Source organism: Dipodomys spectabilis, unplaced genomic scaffold, assembly GCF_019054845.1.
Source record: "Dipodomys spectabilis isolate Male_0828 unplaced genomic scaffold, ASM1905484v1 ptg000335l, whole genome shotgun sequence".
Lineage (NCBI taxonomy): Eukaryota > Metazoa > Chordata > Mammalia > Rodentia > Heteromyidae > Dipodomys > Dipodomys spectabilis.
This window is the reverse complement of record NW_024871012.1, coordinates 6,140,911-6,155,582: the sequence shown is the minus strand read 5'-3', so window position 1 is coordinate 6,155,582 and position 14,672 is coordinate 6,140,911. Positions and strand designations below refer to the sequence as shown.

The 14,672-nt window shown below is 39.7% G+C and overlaps 1 protein-coding gene across 8 annotated transcripts in view; it reads left to right on the top strand.

Moving 5' to 3' along the window:
* Positions 1-14,672, top strand: part of Cdc14b (cell division cycle 14B) — a 103,798-nt gene that overhangs the window by 60,713 nt on the left and 28,413 nt on the right. For all 8 annotated transcript variants that reach the window (XM_042665592.1, XM_042665597.1, XM_042665593.1 and 5 more), the window contains exons 6-8: positions 6,159-6,225; positions 10,173-10,235; positions 13,877-13,964. In XM_042665592.1, coding sequence (XP_042521526.1) covers positions 6,159-6,225; positions 10,173-10,235; positions 13,877-13,964 — 218 coding nt within the window. The remainder of the gene's footprint in view (positions 1-6,158; positions 6,226-10,172; positions 10,236-13,876; positions 13,965-14,672) is intronic.

The window sequence follows — 14,672 nt, the reverse complement described above, 5'->3', positions numbered from 1 at the left end:
AGCTGATCTCTGGCTCAAGAGGTAGAGTGCCATCCTGTAGTGAAAAAGGTAAGGGACAGCTCCCAGGTGTTGAGTTTATGCCCCAGTACCAGCACCAAAACAACCCAAAAACTCTAGTGGGTCGTCCATGAACTTACTCTGTGGAAAGAAATTTGTTGGGGTGGTCTGCAGGATTCATTAATGGATGGAGGACAATGCACTAGTGATTGAGCAAATTATACGAATTAACACCAGTATTATCCTTTCATCCTAGCTAACAGATCATATTAAGTACTGTGTTGTTTGATGGGAAAAGGGAGGTACTAAACTGAAGTGTACACCATTATCTTCTCAGCTTTAGTGGCAATCATGATTCTTTTATAAGAAATGCTGGTCTCTGTGGCAGAGGTACATTGGTCATCTCTTGATGCACTGGTAATTTTGTTCTACAGAACTCCTTTACAGTAGTAATCCTTCATAGCAACATTCTAATAGTTTGCAGTATAAGGTCTTAAAATATGAGTAAGTTCAATCATTTCATAGAATCAAAGTAAGGATCCATGACACACTGTTAGTATGGAAAAGAAGTTTTACGTTAATTTAAATACAGGTGCTGAAGCTGGGCACTGGTGGCTCACATTTGTATCCTAGCTACTCAGGAGGCTGAGATCTGAGGGTTGCCATTTGATTGGAAGCCAGCCCAGGCAGGAAAGTTTATGAGACTTTTATCTTCAATAAACTATTCAGAAAAAGCGGAAAGTGGCATCGTGGCTCAAGTGGTAGAGTACTGGCCTAGAGCAAAAGTAGCTCAGGGATAGCATCCAGGCCCTGAGTTCAAGCCCCAAGACCAGCAAAATACATACATACATAACAGATGCTGAATAAAATGTTACTGCTTGTCACCTTGTGGGACATGATTGAAACTTAACACTGAGAAATGAAGCTTGTTTCTCTGGTCCAGCCAGCTGTTTTCTCTTTAAGAAAAAAAAATGACTTAATTAAAGCTAGTTAGCTTTGTGAAATTTGAATCTCTGTAGTCAGAGATGCCAGAGTACTTAATTTATCTAAGATAGTATTTCTCAAACTAGAGTTGTGCCAGGCTATGAACTTACTGTCAGTAGCATGTGATGAGATGTATACAGAAATTGAGAGATAGATTGTAGTGATGTTCATAGTAATTTAGTAAAGTCTTACAGAACCAAACTAGGAAAGAAGTTGGACTTGTGTTTTATATTTTTTTTCTCATGTTTCTGGAAATTTATTTTAATTTACAAAAATAAGATTAGTATTGCAAGTATGTAATAGGTATACTATTTGTATCTTTTATACAGTATTTTTTAATGAAAGTATCAGTCTATGATGGACTTAAAATATTAAAATTGACATTTTGCTGTTTTATTGAACTTACTAATTAGAAAATAGGAGCCAGGAATGTGGCACAAGCTTGTATCTCAGTATTTATCAGGTTAAAGCATGAGAGTCAAGGTTCAGTGTAACAGCATAGGCTATAATGAGACCCTTTCTCTAGTAAAAAGAGATGAGCCAGTTGATGGGATTGAGATAGGAAGCCAGCCAGAACAGATAAATTAAGACTCTTATCTCCAGGGAGCTAGTAAAAAGTTAGAACTAGAGGCATTACTCAGGAGGTAGAGTGCCAGCTGTGAATGGAAAAGCCCAGCAAGAGCAGGAGGCCCTGGGTTCAAGCCCAGTCTGTCTGTCTCCCCCCCCCCCCCCCCACACACACACACTCAGGTGGGTGAGGGAGAAAAGGAAGAGAATAGGCCAATTAGAATGCATAAGATCTGATAGTATTTTGAAATAAATTACATCACATCTTTTTAATCCTTACCCCTCCAAGTATATAGAATACACGTAAACAAATATTGCCAATATGAGGTTATGGATGAATAGTACTTATGCTGCAGCCACAGTACTATTTATTGGGTTGAGATACAGAAGATCTCAGTTCAAACAAAGCCAGCCTCCATAGCAAAATCCTTGTGATTCCATCTCCAAAATAACCAGCAAAAACCAGGGTTGGAGAAGTGGTTAAAGTGGTAAAGTTCTAGCTATAAGTGAGAAAGCTAAGCTAGTACTTGAGTTCAAACCCAGTTACCAGCCAAACAAAAACAAGAAAACAAAAAAGAATGGCATTGGAGGAGAAGGGGAAGCACAGAACGAGTTCAGCAGTGATACTCACTTGTGTGTCAGGGCCAGGGAGGGAAAAGCTGGGAGGAAACGAGGAAAGAAGTGACACTGTTCAAAAGGAAATGCACTCATTACCTGACAAGGGTAACTGGAACCCTCTGTGCGTCACCTGTACAATTAAAAACTTTAAAGAAAAGAAAGAACAGCATTAGTTTTCAGCAAATGTCTTTTATGTTCAGTATTGATAGATAATTAGATTTAATTAAGCTTAACAATAGTTCTTTGAGTTTCAAAACATAAACATGTGGTTATAATTAGAATATATCCAATTATATTTAATTTCTTGAGATAGCTTGCCTGGTTGTTGACATCAGTTGAGTGAGAGAATTGCCTCTCAACTTTGCCACTGTTGTCTTTGTGGTCCTTTGCAAGTTTGAACCCAGGTCGACTCAGAAAGAAGAAGAATACTGTGGAAAGGCCTTGTGCAGATGGAGGCACTTCTAGCAGTAAAGCCCTTGGTATGGTGCCTGGCCCTTAACTAAACGTGGTGACTTCATTCCCCTCCTTCCTTTTCAAAGTGAGCCTATAACTTAAATACAGTTCTGAAAGAAAACACTAATCTTGTTTAAAAAAAAAAAAATCTCTGTGTGTTGCTAGGAATTGAATCCAGAGTGTACTGCCTGCTCTACCTCTTCTTCCTCTGTAAGCTCAGCCCGAGAACACTCATCCGAAGCCCACAGTCCAGTTTCACATGGGTGTGTGTAACTGCCACATGTCAGCATCTAGAACATTCCCCCAGGATTCCCTTCCATCCATTTGCAGTCAGTCATTAACTCCTGCCAAGGAACTGCTACTGTGACTTTCACCATCCTCAGTTAGTCTTGTTTTGTTTTTTTTGGGGGGGTCAGTTGTGGGTCTTGAGCTCTGGGCCTGGGCGCTGTCCCTGTGTTCTTCAGCCCAAGGCAAGTGCTCTACTGCTTGAGCCACAGCACCACTTCCAGTTTTCTAGAGGTTTATTGGAGATAAGAATCTCAAACTTTCCTGCCTGGGCTGGCTTTGAACTGTGATCCTCAGATCTCAGCCTCCTGAGTAGCTAGGATTACAGATATGAGCCACTGGCGCCCGGCTTCTTGTTTGTCTTTGAATCACTTATGTCTGGAATCCTTAGTTTGTATCTTGGGGAGCTCTGGAAGTGGTTATATATATATATGAAATCTGTCTGCTTGTGGCAGTTCATTCTTTTCACTGCTTTTTTTAAGCACTCCATGGTATGAGTATACTACAGTTTTTATTTTATCTGCTATCATCTGGATAGATATTTGAGTTACTTGCAGTTTTTGGCCATCGGGAATATGTTATTATGAAAGTATTTGACATTGTTTCTCAGTTTTGAAGCTGGTGAATAGCTTCCAAGTTAAATGATCTTGGTGATAAGTATTGTTTTCTGTCACAAAGGCTTGTGTCCAGATCTTGTGTCCAGATCCCAGATTGCTCCTCTGTGTAGTTAGTTGAGGAGGCTGATTGCTTGGGTGGGAGAAATGAGGTGTTGATGTGTTTAAAGTTGGAGATGATTATGAAATAACATAAGCTTGTCATCTGCTCAGGATAGGGTGATACATGAAGAGTATATTGAGACGGTACGGGATAGAGCAGGCCTTGCTTTGGTATGTTCTCAAATGCATATATCAAAATCGTTAGAACACTGAATCAGCATGCCCTTAACTAAAGTGGGAATTATGAGTAGTTTCAGAAGGTTTTACTTGCTAGTAATACTTTCTGTTACAAGAACAACTAGTGTTAATGGAGGAGAGACATAAAGTAATTGGGATTCAGTTTGAGAGGTCATCATATTACCTGTGACAGACAGTCTTTTCTTCCCTTCCCTTCTTCGTATAAAAATGTTCTAGCAAAAAAAAAACTTATTTGTACAAAACAAGTATTTGCCTGTGGTTCATAAACTTGAAAATAAATCACATTCACCTGGAGGACGTCAGGATTTTGTTTTTTTCTTGTAGTGTGGAGAACAGAAGCTGGAGTTTTAGACAGGCTAGTAAAACACTCTACCAGTGAGCCAAGTTACACCTCTCAGCTTTGGAGGACCTCAAAAAACACAAATTATCACCAGGCTTCTGTGACTCAGGCCTGTAATTCTAGCTGCTCAGGAGGCTGAGCTACAGAGGATGGGAATTTGAAGCCAGCTAGGGCAGAAAAGTCCAAGAGACTTCATTTCCAAAATAGTCATCAAGGGCTGTACTAAAGGTATTGCTCAAGTGTTATTTTACTAGCCAAGCAAGCAGTCAAGCAAGCACAAGGCCCTGAGTTCAAAACCTGCACCAGCAATTGCCCCCTCTCAAAATCGTACCTATCCCTAGAAGTTCTGGTGGTGGTAGAGTGAATAGTGGCTGAAGATGTGCATTTTATGTGTCTAGCTACTAATCAACCATCCATCTTACTGTGCTGGAGATCAAACCGAGGTTTCAGACTTCTGGCAGATGCTTTACTACCGTGATACATATACCACAGCTCTTCTTCCTAACTTTTAGAAAAGAAAGTATTAGATCCAGAATCCTAAAGAACAAAAAATGTAGTAAAACTTTGTGTCCAGTCTTTATGATATTAATATGACTCAGCAATTCGTGTGTGTGTGTGTGTGTGTGTGTGTGTGTGTGTGTGTATGAGAGATAGTACCAAGGGCTTGAACTCAGGGACTTCACACTTGACTATTTTGCTCACAGTTGGTGCTCTACCCCTTGAACCACTCCTCCAGTACTGCTTTTGTCTGGTTAATTTGGACATGGAGTCTTGTAGACTTTTCTGCCTGTGCTATCATTAAACCAGTGTTCTCCTGGTCTCCGCCTGCTGAGTAGCTAGGATTACAAATGTGAGCCATTAGCACTGAGCTGTGACTCAGTAATTCCAAACAAGTTAATCAGACAGTGGCACTTTAAGCTCCGTAAGCCTACTTTTAGTGAGGAAGTGCTCCTTTTTCTCACTGTGGGTGTATCCTGCACAAATTAATAATCTTAACCCTTAGATCTTGGGCAGGAATTAAAAGCTACTGTGCAGTGTAAGTTTTTAGGAAAAAAAATGTATGCGCAACGAATGATGGCCCATTAGCAATCTTGTTCAGCCAAGGTCCTCATATAAGGACTGTGGCTGCAGGTACATCAGGTTGGGTGGTTTTTTGTTGTTGTTGTTTTTTTGGGCTTAATAAATCCAAATAGTTCTATCTTGTAATAGTATAAAATAACCAGAAAGGAGAAATGGGTAAAGGTGCATATGTGTGTGTGTGTGTGTGTGTCCAGATTCTTAACTGATAGTAAGAAATTTACAGTAAGATTACTGACCTGTCTTGATACAGTATTGGATGGAGTTTTTTGTAAATGAATTTTTAAGCACTTGCCCAAGATTTGGATGATCCTACCAAAGGTAGTAGATACCTTTGTTCCTATGGTTTTGTTGCTTGTGTGGCCCCTTAAAAACTAGAAGCTATCCAGCTAAGCCAGGCATTGGTGGCACACACCTGTAATCATAGTTACTCATTACTCAAGAGGCTGAAATCTTGAGGATCTCTGTTCAAAGCCAGCTGGACAGGAAAGTCTGTATGGTTCTTATCTCCAAGAAGTCATCAAAAAAGAAGTAGAACTGTAGCTTACAATGGTAGAGCCGAGCACTAACCTTGAGCACAGAAGTCTTAAGAACAGTGCCCAGGCTCCAAGTTCAAGCCATAACACTGGCACTAAAAAAACAACAAAACAAAACTTACCCAGCTAATTTGTTAGAAGCCCTAGCATAATGATAGTGATGGAATCAACCATGTACCTGGTACTTCACACATTGATTTCTCAGTTGCATTGAAATAAATGCACATACATGTGTGTGTGTGTGTGTGTGTGTATGTACCTATATGTATAAATATGTTTGGCTATCCAGATGACGCCTATATATACATAAATTTTGTCATTTTTGTCTTGTGCTAAGTGTATTACAGAAAATTAACAGATATATTTAAATATTTTTTGAAATTTCAGAGATGCTGCCTATGGAAGTTGCAGTTTGTACATTACACTTCTCGACTGTTTTTATGCGATACAGAAGGTGAGTGACTTACAGGATACATGCACTCTGTGTTGTTGAAGAACAGAAAGACAGTTTCTAGAAGACAAGGCTTTCTTACACAAAGATTCATTAGAATTTCTTCTAAGATTCATATGATGTTATTCCATTTTCTAATTAAAATGACTCTAAACTAGGAAATAATTGGTCTGGATTTCTGAATGCTTCCGTGCATGAGTAGGAAGAAAGCCACTTAAAAAACAGGAGACTGAAAAATAAAAACAAAACCAGGAGCTTGGGCTGGGGAAGAGCACATGCTTAGCTAATTAGAGAAACAATTTGATCTCCTGCATCATAGAAATAAACAACAGACAGTAAGAAACAGTTAAGTGATTAGGTTCCAGATTCAAAATATGCTGTGGCTTAAAAGATTCATAGTATGCTGGGTGCCGGTGGCTCACGCCTGTAGTCCTAGCTACTCAGGAGGCTGAGATCTGAGGATTGCGGTTCAAAGCCAGCCCGGGCAGGAAAGTCTGTGAGACTCTTATCTCTAATAAATCACTAGAAAACCAGAAGTGGTGCTGTGACTCAAGTGGTAGAGTGCTCGCCTTGAGCTGAAGAGTGCAGGGAACAGCGCCCAGGCCCAGAGTTCAAGCCCCACGACCGACCCCCCCCCCCCCACCCAAAAAAAAAAAAAGGATTCATAGTGTGCTGTGGTTTAAGAGAGAAGTAAATAGATTACTCGCTTCCAGTTCTCTTTGTTTTACGGGTCTACTTTTCCACAAATGGTATTTTCAACCAGTACCTATATAATGCAGTAACTGAAATATAGATTTGTTTCTTTGGGTGTGTTTTATTTCTCCTTCAACAGGAAAATTGGTGAAGCTAACTGGTTCATTACAAGGTTCTACATATTGCTATAAATGGGTCACTAATGCTTTCTCAAAACTGTTCAGGGCTGAAGGTGTAGCTCAGTACCAGAAACACACAAAGCCATTGTGATTTTAAGTAACTTTCCTGTCTTACAACCTCTGCCATGTATTCAGAGAACATGCTTTGTGTATCATTCTAAATGATGACAGGGCCTCCTAGGTTTCCCTAAGTAGACAGACAGCCATGGTTATAACTCCTGCAGGTAAATTTCTTGAATGTCAGGGCAGCACAAAGAACTAATTGCCGTCACTGGATCAAAGAAAACTTCTAAAATAGCTTATTTCACCTGGTTTATTTTTTCAGGGGCAAAAGGAGCCTAGGTTTACTTCCTGGTACAGTGAAACACAGTGGCTATCTGGGAAGTTGGACAAAGTTGTGTCTTCAAATGAGAAGACCAAGTCTGTAGGAATTCAGAGACCAGTGAGCACAGCTTTTTTCCTGTATCAGGCAGTGAGGATGAGACTCAATTTGCTTGGATTTCAGTCCGGTGGCTCTCTAGGCTGCAGAGCTGTTTGTGTAGAGGCCATCAGCTCTGATGCAGTGCTGTCCGACCTCCGTTGACAGTTGATGGGTACTGGTGGAGATCAGAGAGCAACTTCCTATTTGCAGTTACAGTCCCTGCCAGGTAGGCTTCAGGGAGCATGTCATGTCTGTAGGCGTAGTCACCTTTAAAAAGAAAAGGTAAAACCTTAGAAAATGCCTACTGTGGGGTAGGGGATTTAGCTCAGTGGAAGAGCACTTGCCTGGCAAGTGCAAGGCCCTGAGTTCAGTCCTCAGCTCTTCAAAAGGAGTAAAATGTTTAGTGAAATGTGTAGCATTTTCTGTTTTTGATTGAACTCATTGGAAAAAATGTTGTTACATTATATAGTTAAATTCTATAGTTTTATTTCAGGCTCCTGAGGCTCAGGTGAAGCTGAGCTGATTTGTGGCTGATTTTCAATATTATTGCATATAGGAAGCATATATCAGTGTAATCATTTACATTTTGTACTGTGAACTTCACAGGAAAGGAAAACTGTAGTCACATACCCCACCCTTCCCCTGCCCTCCTTCTGTTGGTTTTGGTGCTGGGAATTGACCTGGGGGCCTTGTCCAGCATGTGTTCCACCACTGAGCTACACTCCCAGCCCCAAGCTGTATTTCACGGTATCACTCTGTTAGGAACAACTCTAGTCCAAATAATGTGAAATACATCAAGTTAGTTAAATTCAAACACAGAAAACTTACCATGGGTTTGGTTTTGGAATTTGTACTGTACCATAGTTTGCTGTCTTTTTTTTTATCCTTTTCTTCATTTCCTGTGCTTCAATGCTCAAATATTAAATGGAAAATTCCAGAAATAAACAGTTGATGCATTTTAAATATCTATTAGTACAGCATATTGTTAGGGTCAACTTTATTATTAGTTACTGTTAATACCTTATTGTGCCTTAGTTTATGAATTACACTTTATCATAAGTATGTACATAAAAGAAAACAAACTCATATGCACAGGGTCATATGCTATCTATTTTCTAGTATCCACTGAGAATCTTAGACTGTATTTCCCCCAGGTAAGGGGAGACTCTTGTAACTATATTTAATAAATTGGGCATTATTTTTGGCGTGGTATCCTATCGTTCTTACTTTACATTGATATTTTAGTAGTTTACATTTTGAGGACTGTGTTTATAAGTCACTCACTTTGAATCAATACCTTGTTGATCAAGAATTCTTGCTTCTAATAGTGAGGGTTATTCTGAGCAAAACAGTATATACTCATCTGAGGGAGGGAAGTAAGGGGAATTGGTGGGAGGGGGTTAGATTGAGTGAAATAGACTTGAATATTGTATGGATATGTCATGATGATTCTCTCCTTGTACAACTAATGTATACCAATCTTTTAAAAAAATGAAGACAATGCTTGATAAGAAATGTACTCATTATCTTGCCCATGTAATTGTAACCCCTCTGTACGGTATTTTCACAATAAAAAAAAAAAAAAGAAAAAAATGAAGAATTCTTGCTTTCACCCAGTGATCTTTGAAAATAGATGCTCTACTTATATTCACTTGCCTTTTGCTACTCTTGCTACTCAGTAAGGGTGGCAGAGAAAATTTTTATGGAAAAAAATGGATTTTTTTCTCAAACACTTAAATTTCGTATTGTGGCGCATGTCTGTAATCCTAGCTAATTGGAGGCTGAGATTTTGAGGATCATGGATTAAAGCTAAGCTTGGCCAGAAATGTCTAGAGAGTAATCTCCAAAATAAGTAACAACAGAAAGCAAGGCTGGAGATGTAGCACAAGTGGTAGGATGCCAGCTGAGCAAACAGGCCAAGTGAGTATGAATCCCTGAGTTAAGACCTGAGTACAAGCCGGGCACTGGTGGCTCATGCCTGTAATCCTAGCTACTCAGGAGGTTGAGATCTGAGATCTGAGGATCATGGTTCAAAGGCAGCCCTGGCAGGAAAGTCTGTGAGACTCTTACCTCCAATAAACCACCACAAAACCGAAGCTGCTCTGTGGTTCAACAGTAGAGCGCTAGCTTTGAGCTGAAGAACTGAGAGACAGGGCCCAGGTCCAGAGTTCAAGCTCTATGACTAACCAAAAAACAAAAAAACCCTGAGTACTGGCACATAATAATACAATTGAAGTTTAGGGTTTTGTCTGGATTGTCTTCAGTATAGGGAATATTGATCTCTTTTGACTGTTCAGAACAATTTACAAGTGAAAATGAAGTGTGTGTGTTTTGTGGGGCATAAAATGGCCCATGATTCTTGCCTCAAGGTACTTTTAGACAATTGTATTGGCTAAAACCTTCTGCCTCTCCAGCCATGATTACTGGGGACGTCATTGGATTGCTCTGAAGGTGTTAATACATGCATAGGACAGAAATAAATGCTGTTGTAACTAATCACCATTTCATATAAGCATTTGAAAACCACTCGATGGAAAGTAATCTAAATCTAATACAAATAATATTTCTTAGTTACCTTCTGATGTTACTAGAAAAGTGGGTAGGAAATTGTTCCTTCTTTGCAGCTGTGATCTTCAAAGCTTTCTTTTGGATTCTAGGCAATGCAGTATGGCTTCTTTAACTTCAACTCATTCAACCTGGATGAATATGAATACTATGAAGTAAGTGTTGAAGGGTGATGTTCTAAACTCCCCAAAGCTATATTGAGGTATTACTGACTAATATTTTATATTTGATGTGTACACTCATTGTGAGTAATTAACACCTTGCAGTTTGCTCTGTGTGTGTGTGTGTGTGTGTGTGTGTGTGTGTGTGTGTGTATCAAGCAGGTTACAAGTATGTGATGCATGTATTAGATCTCCAGAATTTAATCATCCTACAAGTGACAGTTTCCTCTCTTACTACAATCTCCCAATTTGCCTACCAAAGGAAAACAATTTAGAGTAAAAAGCCCATATCCTTTTTTTTTCAGTTCTGATTCTTACTAGTGATTTCTGACTTGATTAAGGTTCCAGAGTACCTTGTTCTTTTCTGTTCTTTGCCTTCCTTCCTTCCTTCCTTCCTTCTTTTTTTGTCAGTCTTCCTCAGCTCTTCAGCTCAAGGCTAACGCTCTACCACTTGAGCCACAGTGCCACTTCTGGCTTTTTCTGCTTAGGTGGTACTGAGGAATTGAATCCAGGGCCTCATGCATGCAAGGCAAGTACTCTACCACTAAGCCACCTTCCCAGCCTACTTTTTTTTCTTTAGTGTTGATGACCTTGATATAGTACTTAAGTGAAGTTTGTATTCATTTATTCATTTATTTATTTTTGTTGGTTGTGGGCTTGAACTCTGGCTTGGGTTCTGTCCCTCAGCTCTTCAGCTCAAGGCAAGTGCTCTACCACTTGAGCCACAGCACCACTTCTGGTTTTTTGGTGGCTGTAGATAAGAGTCTCACGGACTTTCCTTCCCAGGCTGGCTTTGAACTGCAATCCTCAGATCTCAGCCTCCTGAGTAGCTAGGATTACAGGCATGAGCCACCAGCGCCCTGCTAGTTTGTAATTTTTATGATAAGATGAATGGTCTTGTAGCAGATGGTATGAATGGTCACATTGATAAGATGAATGGTATTACATTATCCAATAGCCTCAGAAGTACCTTTGTTTTTACCCACCTTGATAAGTCCAGACACTTCTGTTTAATTACAGAAAGTAAACACAATTGGCTTAGGTGAAAGTGGAATTTTGACCCGATTTTAGAAATTGCAAAATGCAGGAGCAGGTATGCCTTAAATATGACTCCATTCTGGAGCCTCAGCCCAGTGAGAACTAAATGAAAACTAGTGTTATCCTCAGGCCAGGCCTGTTGGGTAGCGATAGAGGTGGCTTCTAGTAGTTTTCTCCATGTTGACACACTCATCACAAAAGAATCCTTAGCCCCATAACAAGACACGTGGATACCTTTTTTGTTGGCATGACACAGACTGTTCCTGTCCTTGAGTGTTCTGCAGGAGGAATGTGGAATGTTCTGGCTAGACTTCATTCTGTGGCTACCACAGGATCCTCAGCGATGGGGCTAGCCCTGTGAGATCATCCAGACAAAAATAAAGAAAAGAGGGTTCGTACAGGCAGACAAAAGCACAGGTGTTACGTCATACTATATCTTCAAGGAGAATAAACCTAAGCCTTCTTTCATTACATCATACTATATCTTCAAGGAGAATAAACCTAAGCCTTCTTTCCTTCACATAAATAATAGTAAAATGCTATACTAAAGCTCTTTTGGGTATAAATATTTGTCCTGTTGGCTTTTTTTTTTTGTCACTTGTGGGGCTTGAACTCTGGGGGCCTGGGCACTGTTCCTCAGCTCTTCAGCTCAGGATAGCACTCTACCACTTGGGCCACAGCGCCACTTCTGGTTTTCTGGTGGTTAATTGGAGATAAGAATCTCACGGACTTTCCTGCCCTTGCTGGCTTTGAACTGTGATCTTCAGATTGCAGCCTCCTTAGTAGCTAGGATGACAGGCGTGAGCCACTGGCTCTGAATTACTGTGTAATGCATTTAAATACAACTGAGCTGTTTCATTGATGAATTGAGATAATATGAAGGTGAAGGCCAGTTGTTGCTGGGATATAAAGGCATGTTGTAGTAGGTAACTTCTCTGTAATAGCATTCCATTCTATAGTCCAGTCTATAACTTACCTCTGTAAACTACCAAGAATGGCTAAGTTATAATACTTTCTATGCTTTTCTCTAAAATTACACATGAAAAGTACGATATGTTTTCTTTGTTTCAGTTGAGCAAAGTAGTAAAAAAATAGCAGTTGGCCTAAAAGCACAGTGATGTTTTTATGTATTATTATGGAATATTACAGAGGCCAAATCGCCCATCTCCTGCCACCTGCCCTACAGAAATGTGAGTGGCAGCAGAACCATGCTGGCAGGAAGCAGGGAACTGTTTGGGTGGTCTCAGACCAGTGTTCCAGGTGTATCTGGAGACTTGAGATTAGTATCTTTCATTGTTCTCATTTCCCTCTTTTCACGTCTGAGTGCAGAATGAGTGTCAGAAGCCGTGATGCTAGTCAGTGAAATCTGGTTCTGGCCAATATCTAATGACAGGTTTCCTATTAAATTTCTGTGTTTTTTTCCCGGTATGTAGCAGCGCTTGTTCTCTTTGCTGTCTTAACCTAGTATTACAGAATACAGGCTCACCAGGCTGCTCAGTTATTAAGTAGAAGCTTGAAGTTACCAGTCTGGCTCTTTGTAATGTTCAAGGAACTGTCAGTTTATTTTGAAACACTTAATTCTTTCCTCCACTCTCCATGTCTTCTACAACTCTTGCTTAAAAGTCTCTGCTTTCCATTTCATGATGACAAATTTCTATTACTATGAAGTGTCTACTATATATTAGTAATAATTGCAAAGGTAATTCAAGCCAAAGGACTTGAAGGTTATTTCCACGGTTTTAGATAGCAGTCATATTCTTGTTTTTGTTTTTTTTTTTTTTTTGGTTTAGATATACAATGGTTTTATATACTTGTTACAAGATTTTGGGGGGTTGGATTTTTTTTTCTTTCTTTCTTTTTTTTTTTTTTTTTTTTTTTTGGTCAATCGTGGGTCTTGAATTCTGGGCCTGGGCGCTGTCCCTGTGCTCTTCAGCTCAAGGCGAGCACTCTACCGCTTGAGCCACTTCCCATTTTCTAGTGGTTTATTGGAGATTCTCAGGGATGTTCTTGCCGGGGCTGGCTTTGAACCGCTATCCTCAAATCTCAGCCTCCTGAGTTGCTAGGATTACAGGCGTAAGCCACCGGCGCCTGGCTGGGGTTGGAATTTTTATGGCCCCTTTTGATAGAGAAATGGTAGAAAGAGTGTAATTGTATAAATAGGTCTGTAAATAATGAGAAGCCAGGTATATGAATGGCTGTTCTCTCTCTCTTGTTTTGTTTTCAAGGAGTCACAGTTGCTCTTATTGGAAGCCATTCATTTAGGAAAACAGGAGTTTCCACATTTCTCATAATAGAAGTTTATTTTTTGATAAGAATAAGAATTTCTTTAGATAAAGAATTTCAGATATCATAACCAAGGACGTAGTACATTTGGAGGCAGTAGCTCTAGTTTCCAAGGACTGACCACCACAGCAGAGAAACAAACAGTAAAGGGAGGTGACTGAGGCGAGGCTAACTCTTCCCTAAGAATACTCATGTCATAGCAGAGAAACTTTCAGATTTCTGTCTCAGGGGCATTTATAACCAGATAATATGTGGAACCAAAGAGATTTAAACTCTCTCAGAGACCTCAGTATTGTGCTGGTCTTCCCTTGCAGAAAGCAGAAAATGGAGATTTCAATTGGATAATACCAGACCGATTTCTTGCCTTCTGTGGACCTCATTCAAGATCCAGACTTGAAAATGGTATGGAAAATTATGAGGCCATTATAGTTTCGTTATTAAATTCCAAATTTTTCTTTTAGATTTTCTTTTGTGGAGGTAATATGGTTTAAATTTAGGGCTTCCTGCTTGCTAGCAGGTGCGGTGCTCTGCCACTGAGCCATACTTCCAGCCTTATATTTTCTTTTGAAAGAGACCAAAAAGCTTGGTGCGCCTTTAGTCCTGGCTGCTCAGGAGGCTGAGGTGGGGAGGTTTACATCCAGGAGTTTCGGGCTATTGTGTGATGTTGCTTGTTGGGCATCAATATAGTGACCTGCTGGGAATCACAAACAGTTACACTCAGCTTGACCATCTAAGCATACTTGGTCATTTGAGTACATCATTCTGTTTGAATTGTAACTTTACATTTTTTTTTATAGTTATAACCAAAATGGTGTTCAGTTTCTACCCAATTACAGGTGAAACTGTTCATGGTTTTCTTTCTCTTCCTTTTACAAGATCTGTTGCATTTCTTTTTTTTTTTTTCCTGAATAATTTCTTTTTTATTATCTTTAAGTAGTTATACAAAGAAATTCCCATTCTACAAAACAGTATATGAGCACAAAGTGTCTGATAACATTGTCACCCATCTCTGCTAACCCATCCCTTCTTTTTTCTTTAATTGAGACTAAGTGATTTCATAAATTTCACATATTTCACAGTATGGTGGAATAGTGATACTTAGAGTCACAA